We start from the raw sequence: 22,772 nt of genomic DNA on the forward strand, positions 1-22,772 counted from the left end.
TTTTTTGCAAATGGTACATGTGCACAAACAGAAGTTTTTTTTATATTAATTGAAAAGTTTTCAATTGATCATATTTTAATTTTTTTTTATTTGAATAAATATTTTCTTTTAAAAAAATTTTGATTTTATATTTAGAATTAACACGTGACTTAATAGCAGATGTATTTTTAATTGTTAGAGGGGGGCACCAAAATATTTTCAGTGCTTAGGGCCTCAAGAGGTCTTAATCCGGCCCTGTAAATACCTCTTTTGTTACAAGTGTAAGAAAAACAACCTGGTATACCTTGGAAACTACCTCATCAGTCTGGTTGATATGAAGTGATTTTAAAATAACCTCAAAATAAGCTTAGGTATAAATAAAATGACTTCATATACCTCAATAAATACCTCACTCTCTTTAGTTGAAATAAGGCATATTTTTTTATATCTCGTAAATACCTCATTCTCGTTAGTTGAAATAAGGTTAATTTTTTTATACCTCATAAATACCTCTTTTGATACAAGTGTAGGAAAAGCAACCTCGTATACCTTAAAAATCACCTCATCAGTCTGGTTGATTTGAAAGTGATTTAAAACAACCTCAAAATAAGCTTAGGTGCAAAAAAAATGACTCCATATACCTCAATAAATACCCCACTTTCTTTAGTTGAAACAAGGTAAAAATTTGTATACCTCAAAAATACCTCTGTTGTTACAAGTGTAAGAAAATCAACTTGGTATAGCTCAAAAATCGCCTTATCTGTCTGGTTGATTTGAAGTGAATTTTAAACAACCTCAAAACAAGCTGAAGTGTATATAAAACAACCTCGTACACCCAGTGCCGTTCCTGGCGGGTATGCAGCGAATGCCCCGCACGCAGGCGCCCAATTTAAGGGGCGCCAAATTCAACTATTCGAAAAAAATCAAATTATAGCGAATTATTAAAAATAAATTTTTTGTCATATTTTGTCGTTGTTTTATTTTATTACGCCCATTTTCATAGTCAAACACTTACACTAAAGTGACTTTAGTCTATAAGGAAACTATTCAGTTTAAATCTCAAACTAAAAATGATTATGAAAATTGGCCTTATCATCAAAATTTAAGCATAGTATATAGGGGCGCACAAAATTATTCTTGCACGCAGGCGTTCGCCACCCCAGGAACGGCACTGCGTACATCTTAATTACAACTTTTACGAGGTGTAATTTTTATTGCTGTTTTCTGTGCATCCTTAAATATACCTCAAATCAACCTTAATACCTCAAAAATACCTCAAATCAACCTGAAATATACCTTAAATTTTCGTAAGGGTGAGCTGGATGCAAGTGGTCGCTTCCACCTTCACCCCCCACTGTGTTTATACTGTTTTATCCTTCCCACGCCTACGGGTTTAGAGATGCTATGTTTTATTATTGTGAAAAATTTTAATTTGCTAATTCAATAAAGAGAAATAATATTTTAATGGGGATTACAAATTAAATAAATTATACTAGTAGCAATAATTTATTGAGAGTGAGAAACTGCCATTTGTTTTGAACCACTTAATCTTGTTTTAAGCATATAAATAAAAATATAGTAATAAATGATGAATAAAAGAAAAAGCTTTTCTGTCGGGAAAGGAATGAAAATCTAAAGACCCTTTTACAAAAAAAAAAGAAGAAAAAAAATTGGAAGAAATTGAATTTATAACGAAATTTTTAGAAGAAAAATATTTAATAGGCTTGCAAGACTTATGGAGAATGTAATGAAAAATTATTTTGCTTAAAAATAGTTGTATATTTTGTGTTAAATGTAATAGATAGATTAAAATTTTATATGCATGTTTTTTATATTGCAGTTCAAAAATATTTCCAAGTTAAAATTGCGTTTAATTAAATGATTATGTACAATGGTATATTTTTATTTTTAACACTTTCATCGCGGCAATGACGCGCCTTTGTCTTATCCTCTGCACTTAGAGTTTCCCCGCAGCACTAAAACTGAAAACAACAAAGCAAATTCCTTTAAAACTCACTTATTTAACCTTAATAAATAACAATCAATTGTTATAAAAAAACTAACCAAATTCACTAATATAACTATAGATCACAGTGAGTATTCCTGGACTGGAAGACTAGTTATCACGTCCATTGCGATGAAACAGTTAAGTTTGTAAGCCTAGCATTTTATAGATGCAAAGTAGGAGGAGAAAAAATTACAAACAAAACAGATAATTTTTTACAAATATCAGACTCATCGTTTTGATATTGTTACTAAATAACTAATATATGGATGGTGCTTTCAATAGAAATGTAAACAATAACAATCTCGAGCGCGGCACCTACTCTAGTTCTGGTGAAAAAGTTTGCAGCTGCTTACTACATGTTATTTTGATAGGCGATGCTTTCAAACGGATAATTTTGTTTTCAATAAAAGAAATAAATTTGATAATTTCTGAGCTCAAATCTGCCATATTTCATAAGATATTAATGTTAATATGTAATTCTGGTGAGTTCGAAGTAAAAATTTGTTTTAGTTTTTTAGAGATATATTGTTAAAAAAGGTGACATGGTTGCCAGATTTTGATTAACTCGCTTTTTTGGCAGTCTTAATATGGCCTCTTTCCATAAGTTTATTACTGTTTGTTCTTTTTGCAAGCTGTGCACCATCTTACGCTAGTGTTAACACTTTTAGCATTGCAAACACAAGTGATAAGTAATCAAATACATTGTTTGCTAGAATCTCAAAACACAATGATGCCAAATGGCTTAAAAATACAACTGAAACAGTAACCCGGAAATTTAGGCGGTACCGAGCTTGCAGCGTTCCCTAGTGTAGAAAACACCATCCATAAAGGAGCACGTTAAAACAACTTTTGTTTGTAAATAAATTTTTTAAGCATTAAGTAGTTTTTATTAAAGAAAAAATTATTTATTTTTTTCAAAAAAAATTCTATTTTTACTTAAATCAACAAAAAGCTCATGGGACAGAAGTCTTAAAAAATTTTACGATGACTTAAACTCTAAGAAGCTGTGGCGTAAATAATAATCGGAAATAGTAACCCAGAAGTATCTGAAATTACAACCCTTAAGTTACCGCTTTACTGATATTTGTTAATTTGATTCGAATCGCTCGGCTACCCTGGCTCATGTGTACTGCTGAGACACGTGTGGAAATTTTTTTTTATTATATTGGCAACTCTTTCCGTCATGGATTTACAGTCTGCCATATCAAAGTAAGCTGTTTCAAAATTAGAAATTATTAACTTATTTTCATACTGGTCTGCTATTCCTAGTACTTGTTAAAATATTCATACTTATAGCATCCGATTAATATTATTATTTGACATCATTAAAGTGTTTAAAAATAATTTCGGCATATTTCATTTCAGTACCCTTCATCATAACTTTTTTTTTTCAATTTATTTTTAAAATAACCTGTTTCGAATTCTTTCAAAATTATATTAAGGATTGACTAAGTTTCCTAAAGGAATTCATATTCTCTCCTTTCATTAATTTAATTTCAATTAAGTATGAAACGGTATAGATTATTTTTCTATGAACTACATATAAACATCCTAGTCGAACCTCTTCAAAACAATGTCAACTTCTGTGATCATTTGTGGTACAAAAGTTAGGATTTTTAAAAAGAACTATTAAATTTTTAGAGAAAGCCTTATTTTTCTGTTCAGATCTTTAATTTGGGCGTTAAAACTTTTGATTTAGTTTCAAAATCTTGTTTAATTTTATTCAGCTATCTTAAACGAATATGTATTAAGGAGGGTTTGCTCATTAAAAATTAATTGCACACTAATAAAAAGTATATAGTTGAGCACGTGGTGATATTTCATTTAATTTTGAGCTTTAATAAAAGTTCTGATAACAATGAAGCAGTTCACAAGTGTTTTATCATAATAATTTTGGTACCAGTTTTGGAAATTGTGCTTTCAATTCATTAATAATTTAAGTGGAGTGGAGGCATCTGTGTATCAAATTTATAGTTCAGGAATAATCTATTTTGCAACAATATGTTTTACATAGGTATTGCATTTGTGTTATCTATTAATCTCTAAACACTGTTCATGAATAATATTGATATATCATTATAACAAATAAATTACTAATCTTCACCAAATGTTTAATTTAGCTCAAATTTACTCTTAAACGAAATATGATTATTCTTTCTTGAGGATAGGCTTTAAATTAAAATTTGTTGTGTTGATAAATAATTTTAATTTATGTTTCAGACATCTCAGCACCAAGTATGAAATATGATAGTTACAATTAAATAAGCTATTTTGGATGTATCTATTACAATCTCTAGGTTTATCTATTAAATGAATTTAATAGAGGTTCATCAAAAAACTTCTATAGAATACATTATGTGCTTAATTATTATTATTATTATTTTTTTGTGAATTAAAAATTTCCTGAGATGTGATAAATATCATGCTATTTTACAGAAATGTATGGCTGATCTATTAATGAACCATAAAGCTTCATTTGTTACCGAAATAGTGGTTTAATAAGCCTATATATATCCTGGTGATTTACAATGGTTAGACATTTATATCTGGCACACTGTTTTGTGTGACTAGATCTAGATTAGATATTCATTACTCAAAGTTATACTATTATGAGCTGCAGTGCTTTAGTGTTAATGATATTGCATTGTCATTGTGAAGAACTAGTATGTAGTTGTGAGAACCTACTTGAAATTGATGGATATCAACTTGTCTGGGAAGTTAAGACAGTTTGTGCAGTATGTTTGCCGTAATGGAACTGTTGGTCACAAAATTGTGGAGTCTTAACCTTTATGACCTCCTTGGCCCAGATTGGACTGTTACAGAATGCTTAACTTTTTGTGACACATTTATGATATTTGTTCTTAAGAAATAATTTAGTTTCAAATTGAATCTTTAAATGGAATAAATCTTTTAACTCCATACATATGTATGGAGTATGGTAAATAGTCTTGCCTACTGAATATTGGGAATCAAGTTAAATATATCATAAGTTATTTTTTAGCTTTAATGTGAACACCATCTTTGCTCCAATATGCATTAATTTATTTTTTAAAGGAAAATACTTTGCGCTTTAAAAGCAATAGACAGATTTTACATCTGTGCTATTTGTATAAGAGTACAAGGTAATATGTAAAAACTAATCTTAGTATATATTTTAGTAATCTCAGTAAAAAAAAAAAGTAGAAGAATATGCATATTAAAAATCATAAATTAATGTGTTAGCTTAAAACAAAATCCTGATTAAACATTATGTAACGGGGCAGGATTAAGAAATTTCAAAGCCAGTTTGGTTGTTCAGGAGGAAACTTCAAGTGGTAAAATGTGATTATTTAAGACACATTTTATTTTATTGTTGTAAACAAACTTGTTTGTTTGGTTTTAGCTCCATATTGCTTGATAATAGATTTTGTTAACATTTTGATTTTTCTCGCTTAAATATACGTTTCTTGTACTCTGAATAATTTTGTGATTTAAATTTTGATAAAGGTTTTAAATTTATGTTTAGCAAGCAATGATAGAGATGTGAACTTGAATGTTTTGAATGAATGAACGTTGAATGAAATGAATATGTTTGGTTGACGGCAGCTTATCAGAAAAACAAGGATTCTTTCAGACGGACGACAAAAGAAAACATTTGCCCTTTCCATGCCCCCTCTCCACCTAAAGATCTTCAAGGTCACAGAAGAAATATTGAAGTTTTCTCTGGACAAAGTGGGAGAATAATGCCCTCCCCCTACATTTTCAGCTTCTCAACTTCAAGGATGTGTCAAATTGGCGGGAATATCGAGCAAAATTTCCCCCGGTTTTCTGGATACCAGATAAATCATTCTGTACTGTATAATATGAAGATTAAGTATTTGTCGTTGGGACTCGGGACTTCTTACATTTCTGGGTGTTTTTTTTTTTTTACTTAAAGCAAATCTCTAGTTAAGCTAATATATCTAAGGCGTGCACATTGTCTTTATACTCTTTAGAAATGCCTTGGAAATAAATAAGTCTCTAATGAGAACTTGGAACAACTTAGATTTACAAATTATCTCTTAGAAACTAAGTAGATTATTACGATACTAAGTTTTTTGTAACTAATTGAGGGTGGTCGTATTCTGGGTGTTCCTTAGAATTCTTTTGTTTTCGTATCATCCAACCAGGTCTAAAAATTCAGTGCAGAGCATCAGCTTTTTTTAGGAATATCGCAGAATTCCATGTTTCTCAAAAAATTGGTTCTCGGGCTTTTGCTAATCAAAAATTTATAATTTGATGAAATTTTCATGCAATTCCATATTCTAAAATTTAAATTTTGAAACTTTTGCTTTATCCTTTTAACAAGACATTTACTTACACGTGATTTTAGCGAATTTTCCCCATTTTAGAATTTTTTTTTAACTGTGCTGAAATCTGCTAGTGTCATTATTCTTGTTCACTAGATTTTAATATCTGTTACCTTAAATACCTAATTAGGGAGTTAGTTAAAGTTGCGATTCGTATTCACATAATTTAAAAATCCTGTATCGGGATTTGTATTTACGTGTTTTTAAAATCAATTTAGTGTTTTGTATTCATGCGTTTTTAAAATCCAAATTTGCAATTTATATTTACACGTTTTTAATGTCAAACATCAATTTTGGTATTTATGCGAGATTTAAAAGCTATGTATTTTGCGATTCGTTTTCAAGCAATCTAAAGATCATGTTCCGTATTCACACATTTTTAAAATAAGAGATAAATTGACCAATACCACGATTCACATTCATTATATTGTTTTGATTTTAAAATCAACTATCATGATTTATATCAACAGGATTTTTAAATCCAATATTACGATTCATATTCACGCGATATTAAAATCCAATATCACAATTCTTGTAAGAACTGAAAATCTTCTTAAATTAGTTACTATTAAGGTGGGATATTCTTTGTTGGTAGGTAATTTAATTATGAATCTTATTTAAAAAAATTATGTTAAATACAAAACATGTATCGTACATAAAAAATTGATATCTTGATATTGATATTTTGCACACAAAATTTTCAGGGTTTTCACAACCACCCCTGACTAATACAAGGATGAAAATCCTTTCTTTTTTATGTTTTCGAGCAGACATCCTATTTTTCAAAAATTATTTTTATACATTTATTACTGTTATAAGAATAAAAAATTAGGATATCAAAAATTTTTGAAAATTAAGGTTTACGACTATGGCTTTTCAACTCAGTAGTCTTGTAATTTTGAACCAAATCGGGAAGACGAGAACTTCTGGATCAATAATTGGGAGAAATTTTGCCTTTGTGGAGGAGTTTTGATGGAACTAACCATAACCACCTAGAGTAGAAGGCCTAGGAGCTTGTTTGTGACATCACGATCAGAAGGTAGAAAAGAGCGTAGATAATTTCTACCTTCAGAGTGATCAGAGGAGGTTGTGAAGATATGAAGATAGTCGATTCCTTATTAGTTTTATTGTTTTTTCTTTCATTTTTAATAGCTCAAAATAAGAATCCAAATTTTTTTATGATCTGAATAATTGTGTATATATAATCTTTGCCTTAAAAAAATAAATTTAAAATGAATCAAGAGAAAAAAAAATCATGATAAAAAATTAGTAAATTAACGCAGTAAGAAATTTTAGATTAGTTTTTAAAGATTTTTTTTGGTTATTTTCAAAAGATTTATCCAAACCCTTTTTTTTAAGGATAAATTTCAATTTTAAACTATTTTAAGAGTAATCAATCATATTAAATAAATATCAATTGATTAAAAATAAAAATATATACCTAAGAATTAAAAATTACTACTTAACATTACATTCATGGAAACAAAATGTTATTAGAAAGAACACTTAATGTAAAATTCTATAAAAAAAAGCATAAAAATGTTTATCCTTTATAAGCCTTTGAAATATTTATAACAAATGTATATAATTATTCTGAAATTTTTTTATTTACTGCAGTAAACTAACAAATTAACATCTGTCCCTCTAATTTCTTTCTATATTCTTTTGTTTTGCATACATGTGATAAAAATGATTTAATATGACTTACATAGACATGATTTAATGAATGATTTAATATGACTTACATGATTTAATATGACTATAATAAAAATGATTTAATATACTTTAATATGACTAAGCTGAATCATTACTTTGATGATATAGACTTTATGAATGAGGTATTTAAGTATATGAAGATTAATTTTATCATAAAAAGAACAAAAGCTTTATTTAAATCAGTAAGGAGAAAAATATATATGCAAAGCAAGTAACATTTTAAAAATTTTTATTTTGAAACATATATCATTAATTATCATTATTTGCAATTTCAAGATTACTATACTTCTGAAGAAAACATTGTAATTGTCGTATATTTTTAAATGACCAAATTTCCAAACATTTTATTTTAAAACATAACCCCAGAGAGCAAACAAAAATTTGGTAGAAAAATTTCATGGATAATTCAAAATATTTGCTTACATACTGTATTTTTCCGTGCATGTTAATGGAACAATCTTTTCCGAAAATGCTGCCTGTTGATAAAACTGTTAATATACAACAATGTATAAGTAACACAGTAAATTACTAATGATTGTATAGTAGTTATTAAATACTTTACCATATATGAACCATTCAAATTACCCGACACTTTTGCTCTTGTAACAACATATTTAAAAAACTTGTTGATTTTGAGAAATTTAATTATCCGAAAGAAGGAAATGAAAAAGTACAGTAAATTAAATAAAATATTGAATGAAATACAAAAATGTCTTTACATAATCTAAATTTTCCACTTATTTTTTAAATACTATTCTATATTATAAATTATATCTGGAGTTATAATTAAATTACCAATTAAATTTTCCTTTAAGAAAAACACAAATATCTCATACTTATGGAGCTTTTAACTATTTTTACGGGATAATAAGAAATATATACTAGTAAAAACAAAATTGTTTCTTAAAATTGCAGTTTCTGATGTACCACAAAATATAATGTAAATAATGCAAAGTAGTTACATTACATCACCCAATAATTAAAACTAAGTAAAGTTTTGAAAGTAAACAAGAACTGAATGAAAAAACGACTATTATTTACAATACATTTTTGAAACTTTAAAAACATAAGATTAAATTGAAGCTTTAAATTCCTGTGACCTTCCTATTAATCATTTTACAATTTATGATAATAATTAAATATTTATTTTTAAAAGTCTTGATGTAAGACATCCTATTAATCATTTTACAATTCACAATAATAATTATATATTTATTTTTAAAAGGAGTGATGAAAAACAATCTACTTTCGGAAAGCATTAAAAGTGATAATCCTTGTTAATTTAAACATAATAATAAATCTTTATAAATTTAAACAAATATTCTTAGTTAAAAGTTAAATACAAATTTTAAATAGTTTTTGCATAAATGAATCACACCAAAATTGCTGCAGTTGTGTGTCTTGGGGGAAACGAAATACCTTGTGATTATCATCATAGTTCCCTTGACACAAGAAACATAAACCATGCTTGATGCCTGAAAAATAAACAGACATTGAGACTCATGGCTGAAACTAAAATATTAATTTATCAACACTTGCCTTAATTTGTCATTGGAATAATGAAAATCAAAAAAAGAATTTTTTTTTTCTTCCCAAAAAATTTATCTGAATCTTAAATATATTTTCTTAAGTTTTGGTTAATATAAACAAAGTTCTGGTCAATGTAGTCAACAATCTCTATAATAAGTGTTCAATTAAATAATTTATTTATGAAAGCTTTCTTAATTCCAAATACTTTTTTTAAAAATATTTTAACAGCACACTAGAAGAACTTTAAGTAAACAATGACACCAAACCTTGGTACAGTATTAGAAACTAATATTTTTATCCCCAAATATTGGTACATTTAGAAATTCTTCAATATTAAAATTCTTCTCAGGCATATTAGATTTAAAATTCTAATAGCTAAATATAAACAAATGTAACTTCTATCAGCATTCTTCAGATAAACACATATGGTATTTTTTTACTAAAATTTGTTTAAATTTAATTTCATTAGAGTTAAAAATAACTACTTTTCATCACCAAAACAGTTTAAATTTCTTTGTAATTCTTGTTTATAATAATTAGTGAAAATTAGTTTTAAAATATTGGTAAACCTATACCAACTGTTAATTCTACATTTCAAGTTATTTGGTATTTTTACTGAGAAACAGGGTTGGGTTTTTGACATGACAAGGGTATAATACTGGTTTAAACCGTCAAAAACCCGTCAAAAATGTCAAAAACTGAAGTTTGCCAAGAAAATATATAAATTTCAAAACTACCAACAGTTGCCATGCATTATATTGAAATTTAATTATACTATAGGTAATCAGCAGGTTTTAAAATATTGTTTAATTAAAATTAAGGTAAAATAACAGATTTAAAATCTTAGAAATTTATATTCAAATGCATGTGCAGAAAAATTTTTGCACAAAAATTGTTTAAATATTTATATTTAAAATTTTTTTTTTTCTTTTTGATACTTAAGAAAATTAAAAGTTTATTACTATGCATTTTTGACATATAAGGAACATATAACTAATATTTATAAGGAACTTACAAGTTATGTTGTATAAATACAAACTTGATATAAGATACAAGTGTATAAAATTTTTTTTAATGTTATACCGAATATCTTTATTATCCAGTATGTTAATTTGAATTTAAAAGTAGTTATATTTATGAATAATGATAAATATAATTCATATTGTTTATTATATTTATTTATAATTATTACACTTATCATTTTAAAACAATTTTTATCTCTTAATTTTTTTTTCTCCACTTGTATTAAGAATACAAATAATGCATATCTTGAGAGCAAGAAGTAATTATTCAACAGCTGAATATTTAGATATTCAACAAAGCTATATCATATTCAGCAAAATGAAATTCACAAGTATTTGGATAAACTAAATTTTCAGCATAGTAAATGAATAGGCTGAATATACTGTAAATCGACACTAACTACTCTGTGTATTTAACAGAAAGCACTTAAATTTGTATTGTCTTATGTTAAAAAGATTATTAAGAAGATTTAAAAGAATATTAAAAAGACTTTTCTTTAAAAGAAGATGTCTAATGTACAAAACTGCTATTGTTTATCTTTAAAAATGTCTAATTTTTAGTATAATCTATACTATACACTAAATTTGGTTATAAATAAATTTCTTAATAATATCACTGCAGATTTTCAATAACACATGAAAATAAATACATAATATTACAAAAGATGTGAGTTTTCAAAAGTACAAGATTTTGGTTACTATTCAAAATATAAGTGTTTCTTCAAAATTTTAAATTTATTTTTTCTAGAACATATTTAGAAACACTATCCTTTAAAAAATATATAAATTTTATGTATTAATTAAATTTCACATATGAACAGGGTTGGCAGGTTTTTGACATGTGACAGTTTTTGACAGTTTAAACCATGGTTTAAACCGTCACGTCAAAAACCTCACTGTCAAAAATGTCGAAAATGTCAAAAACCTATATTCATATGTGAAATTTAATTAATACATAAAATTTATATATTTTTTAAAGGATAGTGTTTCTAAATATGTTCTAGAAAAAATAAATTTAAAATTTTGAAGAAACACTTATATTTTGAATAGTAACCAAAATCTTGTACTTTTGAAAACTCACATCTTTTGTAATATTATGTATTCATTTTCATGTGTTATTGAAAATCTGCAGTGATATTATTAAGAAATTTATTTATAACCAAATTTAGTGTATAGTATAGATTATACTAAAAATTAGACATTTTTAAAGATAAACATTAGCAGTTTTGTACATTAGACATCTTCTTTTAAAGAAATTTTTTTTTTAATATTCTTTTAAATCTTCTTAATAATCTTTTTAACATAAGACAATACAAATTTAAGTGCTTTCTGTTCTGTTACACAGAGTAGTTAGTGTCGATTTACAGTATATTCAGCCTATTCATTTACTATGCTGAAAATTTAGTTTATCTAAATACTTGTGAATTTCATTTTGCTGAATACGATATAGTTTTGTTGAATATCTAAATATTCAGCTGTTGAATAATTACTTCTTGCTTTAAAGATATGCATTATTTGTATTCTTAATACAAGTGGAGAAAAAAAAATTAAGAGATAAAAATTGTTTTAAAATGATAAGTGTAATAATTATAAATAAATATAATAAACAATATGAATTATATTTATCATTATTCATAAATATAACTACTTTTAAATTCAAATTATATAATATTGGATAATAAAGATATTCGGTATAACATTAAAATTTTTTTTTATACACTTGTATCTTGTATCAAGTTTGTATTTATACAACATAACTTGTAAGCTCCTTATAAATATTAGTTATATGTTCCTTATATGTCAAAAATGCATAGTAATAAACTTTTAATTTTCTTAAGTAAGTAAGTCAAAAAGAAAAAAAAAATTTTTTAAATATAAATATTTAAACAATTTTTGTGCAAAATTTTTCTGCACATGCATTTGAATATACATTTCTGAGATTTTAAATCTGTTATTTTACCTTAATTTTAATTAAAAACTATTTTAAAACCTGCTGATTACCTATAGTATAATTAAATTTCAATATAATGCATGGCAACTGTTGGTAGTTTTGAAGTTTATATATTTTCTTGGCAAACTTCAGTTTTTGACATTTTTGACGGGTTTTTGACGGTTTAAACCAGTATTATACCCTTGTCATGTCAAAAACCACTTTTTGACGTCAAAAACCCAACCCTGCATATGAATATAGGTTTTTGACATTTTCGACATTTTTGACAGTGAGGTGTTTGACGTGACGGTTTAAACTGTCAAAAACTGTCACATGTCAAAAACCTGCCAACCCTGCTGAGAAAGATATATATAAATCTCTAATCTAACATACATAATGTACAAAACATTACAAACATCGTATTAGTATTTCAAGAAATTGCATATTTTATTCTTACAAACATTAAAAAGTTAAGCAGTTAAACATGTTGGATTGTAATTATGACTGGGTGATGTAAGAAATTTTATATCGTGATGCATCGTCAGTTTTGCATCGCGATATAGTATTTTTGAAATTCATTTACTTGTAAGGTGCAGAAAGTCGGATTTCTATCGAAACTTCATACTCAGATTGATTTAAATCAATTTATGAATTTGATAAATATGTTTTGCTTAAGAAAGATATTAATGTTATATTTTCTAATTTCTAAAAATGATTGCGCAAGTAACGAAAGATTTCTTAGCTTAAAAATAAATAAAAAAAATAATAAAATTGAAATTTATCAATATATTTACCTAATAATATAGAAAGAAAATTTAAAAAATAAGTTCATTAAAAATTATTTGTATGCTTAAAACAAAGTGATAAATAAATTAAGCAAAAAAAAACACTTTTAAAACAACAATATTTTTTATCATTATTATTTCACATAAATAATAAAGTTAAATTGAATAATTATCGAATTCTGAAAGGAAAAACAAAGTAAGGTTTAATTTCCTAAAAATGAAACCAAAAGAATTACGATATTCGATAATATTTTCAACTGACAATATTGAAAGAAAATTAAAAAACACGATTATACTCTTTAATAAAACGAAGTGCTAAATGATTTTAAAAAAAGAAGTCGCAATCGCAAACATTACAAAATTTTTTGAATAAACAAAGTTGATTGACTTATGTCCAAATCCAAAAGAGGAAAAATAAGTTTTGTTATAATTTTATTTATAAAGATGAAAACAACTAAAGATTTATAAATTTAAAATCAGTAATAAAAACCCATTAAATTATTATTTTATCCAAAAAGTTTTTAATAAATTAAAATAAAGTAAAAAATAGCCTAACAAATTTAATTACTTTTTAATTTAATTCTTTATGGGCACCTTAAATTAGATTTCCGTTTGTAATAAATTCAATAATGTAAAATAATACTTAAACATATATCAAAATTAGTTTTAACATTTAAAAATAAAAAGTTTTGTTTCAAAGAAAATTTACCTCATTAATTAAGAAACACTTCTTTATATATTCTTTTCAATAATAGATTACGTTCAGAACAAGGTAATAACGGCGATCAGAAAGTCAGTCCACTGAAAATAATCTACAAGAAACGATATCAAGTCGTGACAAAGCAGAAATAAAAACTTAGAGGTGCGGAAACGAACATGCGAGATCACGATATATGTTCTCAAAACTGATTCTACCGCTCATCAATCAAGGCCGTTTCAATGTAACGCTGCGTACATCCTCTTCCAGCGCGAGTTGGCATCGGAACGTAAGAGATCCTTGCGTGACTTGTATCGCTATATCGTTCGTCTTCTTTACTCGACAGCTTGAATCAGATTTCTGATGCATCGCCTGGAACGAAACTCGCTGTATCGGCCTGCCGATACAGGCGTTAAATCGATATGTCGCGATATATCGATTTATAGCCCAGTCCTAATTGTAACTAATATATTTTAATATGCTTATATAAATGTATAATTCAAACAGATTTATTTTTAACCAATTTATTGAAATGTATATTTAATAAACAATTCTAGGGCTATTTAAAATTTGAGCAGTCTATTTAAATCGCTTAGATTCATTTAAGATGCTTTAGCTCATGAAGTATGAATATAAAATACAATTGAATGCTTTTCTAATTTTATATTTGAATACTAAATTATGTTATTTTTTAATTAAAATGGAAATAGATCAGATAACACATATAAATACATTAGAGACTCAAATAACGTCTCACAACATAACAACAATGCAAGTTAAATTATATACCTGCTTTCAATCTGATTTCAAACTTAATTTACAACATATTAGAGAAAAATCTATTGAAATCAAACATAACACATTCATAAAAAAAATAGTAACTTTTACTTACTTTGATACCTTTTTAAATCTTCGATATAAAATCAAATTTTGCAGCAACATTCATGTGTTAAAACTCGCTTTAAATGGCGTTTCTATGTTAGAGCTACAGACGCTATTCCCTCTCTTCGTGGTGTCACAGAGTTGAAATCATTGGGCCAGCTGTCCTTGACCTTCTAGTAGGTGTTGAACTAACCCACATTTGTGTTATATGGAGAGGAACTTATTGGAATACGATGAAATCAGCACCATAAGTAATTATTTAATATTTGCATGTCATGATAAAATTCAGAATTTTTAACAATGCGCATCAAAGTAATTATTTAAATGTGCGATTTGAAACTCGTGTTACTTAATGGTCTCTTGAGTAAAAATTTGGCATTTTCAAAATCACGTAAAAAGGCATTGCAAAAACCTTTTAAAAGAAGTTTTTAAAAAAAAATATTCAATTTGTTTTATGAGATCAGCGTAAATAAAGAGTAAAAAAGGGCATTATTAAAATATATAAAATATTAAATGCACGATTTAAAACTCACAAGTTCTAATATCGTATTAACTATATGGAAATTTTTAAAACCATGTGGAAAGATGTAAACAAAAGGGCAAGAGAAAATAAAGGATTGAAAAATCTCTAGGATTTAAGATGAAATCTGCAAAAATAAAGTGAGACAAAAAGTGATTACTCAAATTTGAAATTCGCGTATCTTAATATCGTATTTAAAGTTTGGGTTTTTTAAAAATCATGCAAAATTCCGAATCAACTACAATGGAAAAAAGTAATCGAGGCATAGATTTACAATATAATCTATGTGAATTGAACTCGTCAAAAAGTGATAACTCAAATGTGCGCTTCGATATTTTTTTATTTTTCAAAAAAAAAGAACTTTTTTTTTTCGTGTTCAGAAGCTTTTGCAGGTGGTTTGTACATCAACAGTTGACGGGCTGCAGTTTGTGCACCCCTTATGTAATCCATTTTTAGAAGATTCATTGGTATCTTATTTAATGTTTAAAATCATCTAATGAAAAACAAAACAATCTCTGAATAAGAAAACTAAAACTATTGTTCTATTATCAATTTTTAAAATTTGGACATCTAGGTGAAATTTTATCTGACCGCGATAAGTTTCTGGCTTTGTTTGGGTTGAATTCCTTTAGAAGCAGGGTCCACAGTAAGGACTTCTGATTATTAGCACGTAAATCAGCCAAATATCAGAAGTATTAACCCAATTTCGTGAGTCTTAGCCAAAAGCAAATTTTAGCAATTTTTTATATTTAATTTTTTCCTTATAGAAATCTGCAAATCAAAAAAAAATTTAATTGTAAATTATTTTACAAAGTGAAAAAACTTATATTTTGAAAAATATTATAATTCAAGTGCCAGATTTGAAATTTGCAAGCCATAATAGTGTCATATTTAAAACATTGGCGCTTCAGAAACGACATCAAAATGAGGAGAAAAAAGGGATAAATACTGAAAACTAATAACTCAAGAAAAAAAATCTGACATTAATCTGAATTTACGACAGAATCGTCACGAATCCGTGCATCAATAAGTGATCTTCAAAATTCAAGACATCATATTAAATATATTGTACTTCGAAAAGATCACATGGAAATTGCTGGGAAAAAAACTATAAATATCTTTAATAACTAAGCTCGCCAGACAGAAAATTACTCACCCTAGTTCGCAAGCACCGATGTATCATTAAATTTCGTTAAATGTTGCAGTGATCAAGTTACTTGCTCAATTGCATGCACACTGCTTCAACGTGATCAAAGGCAAGTAGCTATCAGTGAGATATTTTTGTTTGAAGCGGAAATTGTGCGTAAATATGGATAAGTGTAAGGATGTGATCGAGTGGCAAAAAGGGGCAATTGTGTTTGGCTATGTCAATGCTCATACCAGGGATGAGATTTTTCCGCTTTTTAGCGGATTTCCGCTTTTTTCACTTTTATCTCTTAAATTTCAGCTTTTTTTTTTTAATCAAAAATTCAGATTTTCTAAAAATTTCATTTTTTTTAATAAGTATTCCGCTTTTTCAGAAAATTCACCGATTTTCAAAGAGAAACAGAAAATTCAAACTACATAGCTACCAATCCTTTCTCATTTTTACTTATTTTACCTATTTTCTCCCCTTTTACACGCAGCAGATAAGATTTTCCGAATTTTTTACCCGCCCTCCAGATAAATTCGATTTTTGTAATTCAATCGACGCTGCTTCTGACAAGCCTTTTAGAGGTCCCAAGCCTGGAATCTGCTAATATCTCGATTCTTATTCACACGATTTTAATATCAAACATAGCTTTTCATATTTGCGTGTTGCGATTCTTATTCACGCGATTTGAATATTGTACATTGCGATTCTTATTTACGAGATTTAAAAATCCGATATTGTGATTCGTATTTACGTCTTTTTAAAAACCTATGTAGCGATTCATATTCACGCACATTTAAAATTCAATGTGTTGATTTGCTCATGCGGTTTATAATATCAAACATTGATTTTCGTATTTATGCGTGATTTTAAAATAAGGCATTGGGATTTGCATTATCGCATTCTAAAAGTTATACATCATAATTCTTATTTATGCAATCTAAAAATTACGCATTATGATTCGTATTTACGCTATCTAAAAATTATGAATTGGGATTTGTATTTACGCGTTTTAAAAATTCTATATCCCAGTTTGTATTTTCTCATTTTCAAAATCGTATATCTAGTTTCATATTCATGTGATTTCGAAATCCATAATTGTTATTTATATTCACACAATTTTAAGATCAACTATCGCGATTCTTGTAAGAAGTAAATCTTTTTTTAAATTAGTTACTATAAAGGTGACTGTTTTTCTAATGATGATTATTAGTATATATAAGTGTTACAACATCAGAGAAACTGGAATGGAATATATTCAAAACTTACATTCTGTGCTTGCAAATAAGAAAAAATAAGATTTGTCACAAGATGTTTGAAGATGGATTAACGACTAAATATAGCAAACATAAAAGATATAGCAAACAAAAGCAATCACTTAAAAAGGGATTTAATAATAAAAAAAAAAAATTGGGGGGAAAAAGAGTTAATTAACTCATCATCAAAATTTTATTTATAATTGCTGTTATTTATGCTATAAAATGCAAAATTCTTATCAAATAAGAAACAATTTTCTTAACAGTTGCTGATTGTCATGTAATTTTTCAAACTAAAATAGCAATTTTTGTATGTTAAGGAGTTACTATATATTTCTACTTCACTGTTATTGATATGTTTCAGAGGGCTGTAGTTGGATTCGACTATAATATGAGCATAATGATTCGGTCTATTGTTAAATTTTTTTTTCCAATATAATTTAAAAAGTAATATTACTGATATATTTGCTTTAAATCATATAACAGTATTTATTAAAAAAATGAAATATTAATGTATATTCTCAGTAGTTTTAATCTGCTAAACCAGGTAGTTTTTCAAGTAGTAATTGTCTCTTATGTGAACTGAGGAAAAATATAATTTCCGGCTTTATTTTTTCAATTGGTAATTTTTTCCCCACTAAATGTTAAGTATCAATGTAATCGTTTTTATAATAATAGATTAGTACACAATTGTATGTCAACACATTATTTATTACCTTAAACTGTCTGGAATTTATTATTAAAGGGTTGCGCTTGCGTAAAATTTACTATCGTGGAAATTCAGCTTTTTTACGTTTTGGCTAATCTCATCCTTGTCATACGGTGAATGAAGTTGCTGGATTTGTTGGTGTTTCGATGCTGTCTGTTCAGCGTGTCTACAAGCAGTGGTGTAACACACGTGGCCTCGAAGGATGACGTCAGAATTGTGGTCGGAAAAGGATCCTGCATGAAAGGGGCCGGAGACGTGCTTCCCGACTGGTCAATCAATATTGCTTCCAAACTTGACAGGAATTGCTTCAGTTAGTAAATGAAAGTCCATCCCAACCTGTTTGGGTGAGAACATTGCGACTAGAACTGCATGCAATGAACATTTGGAGTCGAACATCTCGTAAGAAGCCATTGTTCACACAGACACATAAAGCTGGACGATTTCAGTGGGCTAGAAGTCACCGAAAGTAGACAGTTGCTGACTGGTGGAACGTAATGTGATCTGATGAATCATGTTTTTACCTTTGTTCAAAAGACGCGCATCGTCGAGTGCAACGAAGAGAAGATGAAACATTTCATCCTGACTGTGTGCTAAATCAGGTTCAAGCCGAGGATGGGTCTCCCATGTTTTGAGAGCGTTTTTCTTATTGTGGATTGGCCCCCCTTTCTAAGGTAGCCACTAACATGAACCAGCATGTTTATTTTAACATTCTGGATGATTAGATATTGCCTTTCAGTCAACATCTTCATGAAGAGTGTGTTGTCGATACCCCTATTTTTTAAGATGACAACAGCAAAGTTCATCAGGCTGGAAGTGTGTATGACTGATTTTATGAACACTCAGACACTCAACTACATCTCGATTGGCCTGCAAAATCACCTGCCTTCAACTCCATTGAAAATTTGTGGGACATGTTGGAATAACGTGTAAAACGCCTAAATCAGCATCCTCAGAATTTGGTGGATTTGCGCGATCAAATCCTCAGCGAGTGGCTCAAACAGGATTCGACGTACTCGCAAAACCTTGTGGACTCACTTCCTAACCGATTCCAGGATGTTATTGAATCCAAAGGTGGTGATTTTAATAATTGAATAACGTGTGAGTAACGTAAGTGATTTGAATAACGTGTAAAAAGTGGACTTATTACACATTATTAAATTATGTTTTTCATGATTTCTCCAAGGGTGACCATTTTTTGTCCAGTCTGCTTACCTAAAAGTGATCAGAAAATGACTTGAATTTATAACCGAATCTACAGAAATCAAAAAGTGGACTTTTGTAATTCACGTGCCACAATAACATCGAAAACTATTGGACTTTAAAAACCTATGTGATGTGAAAATGGCCGAAAAATCGATGACTAATTGGTCAATTTCTTAAAATTGGATTTATAAAAACAGATCATTCTGTTGTGCCAGTGTTCGTTCTATGCCTTAAACTGGGCATGGCGGTAGATACTAGAAAAGGCTCTATTTCCCCCAAAAGAGGCACTTTTCACAAGAAAAGGGCATTGCTTTTCACAAATATTTGCCTAGCTTTTAAGATACCTAAAATATACAAACTTCTTAATTTTATCATTTAATTTGAATAGTGACACTACCCACCCTATTTGTTTAGGGTTTACATCAAGATCATACAACTGGATTGATACATGATTACAACTTCAATCAAAGATCGTCACAAGGGACAATGATACAAAATGCGGCCAAACAAACAAATTATATAAAATAGGTCAAAGGACCCTTATAGTGTTAGCTGATTATAGGGTAAGAGGTCCAAGGACCCTTATTTCTATCACTCCACTTCCACACATAATATAACATGGCAGGTAATAACAATAAATAATACCAATATATTTTTTTTTTATCATTTAAAAAAAATCTTATTTTTAAAGAGAATTAGTTTAAAAATAATTCCTTAGTTAAATTCGCACATTCTATTAACTAATTTTAAAATGAGTGTAATTTTAGAATTTGAAAAATGTTTCCTGTGGTAATAATATAGTATTAAAAATATAAATTTTAAAAATGTAAAAAAAAAAAAAAAAAAAAAAAGAACACAGTTGTAATAACTGCTGAAAAAACGCTCAGAAATTTATGTGGATTTACAATAGAATCTTCGTGAATTGAGTATGCTGAAAAGCGGTAATAAAAGCTAAGATACTGTGCTGTCCCATAGCGTGGGGTTTTAGGAAATAACACTCTTATATCTAACAAGCACTATTTATTAATTAATTACAACATTTAGAATTTAGAATACAAAGATGCGTCTTAACGCAACGCTAACAGATGAGGAATACAAACTGAAACTTTTAGAGGGAAAGTCCCAATTCGATTGCGTAGGCATGATAGTTCGTAAACATAGCCTCGAACACGACAGATACGAAATTTGCTAGCTATAGCACCTTATTGATTACTACATCTGAATTAAAAATATCGATTTCAAAAATGTAAAAAAAAACTACCATTGTAATAACTGCTGAAAAGCGCTCAGAAATTGATATGGATTTACAATAGAATCTTCTAGAATTGAGTATGCTGAAAAGCAGTAATAAAAGCTAAAATACGAAATTTGCTAGCTATAGCACCGTATTGATTACTACATCTGAATTGAAAAATCCGCAAGTCAAGAAACGACAAGCAGCTACCAAAAACACAATACATAAATGACATGGATTTACAATAGAAGCGATGCGAGTTGAGCATTTGAAAAGGTGACTCCTTGAATTCAAAAAACCCTTATTGTCCTAATGACATAATTTAGAAATGGTCACAATAAGAGAAAATAAGAGGAATTACCCACAAAAAAACAAGAATTTATGGCATTACTAATGGACTGGGTCAAAAAGTGATTCAAAAACATGATTCTAAATTTGTCGTACGTTATAATATCGTATGAAAACTTAAGGATTTTAAAAAAAAAAACATTTCAAAATCTGTATCAATATTCCCATTATAGCCATGGACAAACCATGTGGATTTATTGTTGTTATTCAAAGGGGTCAAAAATGTGATTGCTTAAATAGTTAATTCAAAATTTGTGGTATGTATGATATATTAAAACTTTTAGATTTTAAAATTCGTTTGGAAATCTGTTGTAATATCTGCCAAAATAATGATTGACGAATCATTTGAATTTATGGTGGAATCATCATTAATTGGAAGGTTCAAAAAGTGATTACTTAAATCTTTGATTCTAAATTCGTGGTATGTTTTTAATGTCACATTATGACATTGAGATTTTAAAATCTATTTATAAATTTGTTGCAATTACTGCCAAAAATGCCATTATCATAACAGAAAATTTTTTAATTTTAGAGTTATCAGAAAATTAATGAAAATCGACTTAGCTTAGGACATGCAATAATATGTCCAATACATTTAAGTAAAATTTGCTCAAATTAAAAAAAATAATATAATATTAAATAAAATGCATTTTAAAATGCTCAAAGGAACATAATAAATAAATTTTTGTTTCCTGCATCGTTGATTCTTAGAGGTGTTTTAATATTATTAAAATCCAGTAAAAAATCTTATGTTATTCAGATATGTCATTCCAAAAAAATTTGATTCATCTCTTAAGCAATTGATTTAAAAACTATTGTTATTTGTATGTCATATTGGTTTTAATATTATGACTGTAGTATCCATATAATAATTTACTACTGACAAAAATGTTTAGTTTCAATACTTATTGTATTTACATTTCAGAATTATTGAAAAAATTTTGAGTTTTTCATTAAAGAAATACTGAACCAAGTTACACATTTTAATAAAAATCTAAATTACATTTGTAATATGAATTTATTAAGGGTTTCTTAGTTTTTTAATTCTTTACATATCTTTATAAAGTCAGTATGATAATATTAGTCTTGTTTTTCATTGAAGAAATACTGAACCAAATTACACATTTTAAAAAAAATCTAAATTACATTTGTAATACGAATTTATTAAGGGTTTCTTAGCCTTTTAATTCTTTACATATCTTTATAAAGTCAGTATGATTATATTAATCTTGTTAAGATTTTGTTGAATATATTTTTATAAATAACTAAAATCTTATTTAAATCTAAAAAATACACTTGGTAACTTTTTTAAGTTATAGTTTAATTAATTGCAATTTTGAATTAAAAGTAATTTTCAAAATAAAGAGTAATTCAATGTTGAATCTATATTTAAAATTGTGCATGAGTTGTTATTATCAGGGCTGATTGTGCTCCGGAAAAAATCCGGATTTCCGGATTTTTAGCTAACAGTGATCCGGAAGTTTCTGGAGATT

At 27.6% G+C, this 22,772-nt stretch overlaps 1 protein-coding gene across 11 annotated transcripts in view; it reads left to right on the plus strand.

Annotated features, from left to right (window-relative positions):
- Positions 1–3,039: 3,039 nt before the first annotated feature.
- The window catches only part of AP-1gamma (adaptor protein complex 1, gamma subunit), a 108,823-nt gene continuing 89,090 nt past the window's right edge, over positions 3,040–22,772 (plus strand). For 5 of the 11 annotated variants that reach the window (XM_087154760.1, XM_087154766.1, XM_087154759.1 and 2 more), the window contains exon 1: positions 3,040–3,196. In XM_087154760.1, the coding sequence (XP_087010886.1) occupies positions 3,171–3,196 (26 nt within the window). In that variant the 5' untranslated portion in view covers positions 3,040–3,170. Of the gene's footprint in view, positions 4,002–22,772 lie in introns of all 11 variants that reach the window. The other 6 variants (XM_087154764.1, XM_087154762.1, XM_087154761.1 and 3 more) reach the window with 5 other exon arrangements.

The sequence above is a fragment of the Parasteatoda tepidariorum genome, chromosome 11 (genome assembly GCF_982258835.1).
Source record: "Parasteatoda tepidariorum strain Cologne lab strain chromosome 11, Ptep-v5.0, whole genome shotgun sequence".
NCBI lineage: Eukaryota > Metazoa > Arthropoda > Arachnida > Araneae > Theridiidae > Parasteatoda > Parasteatoda tepidariorum.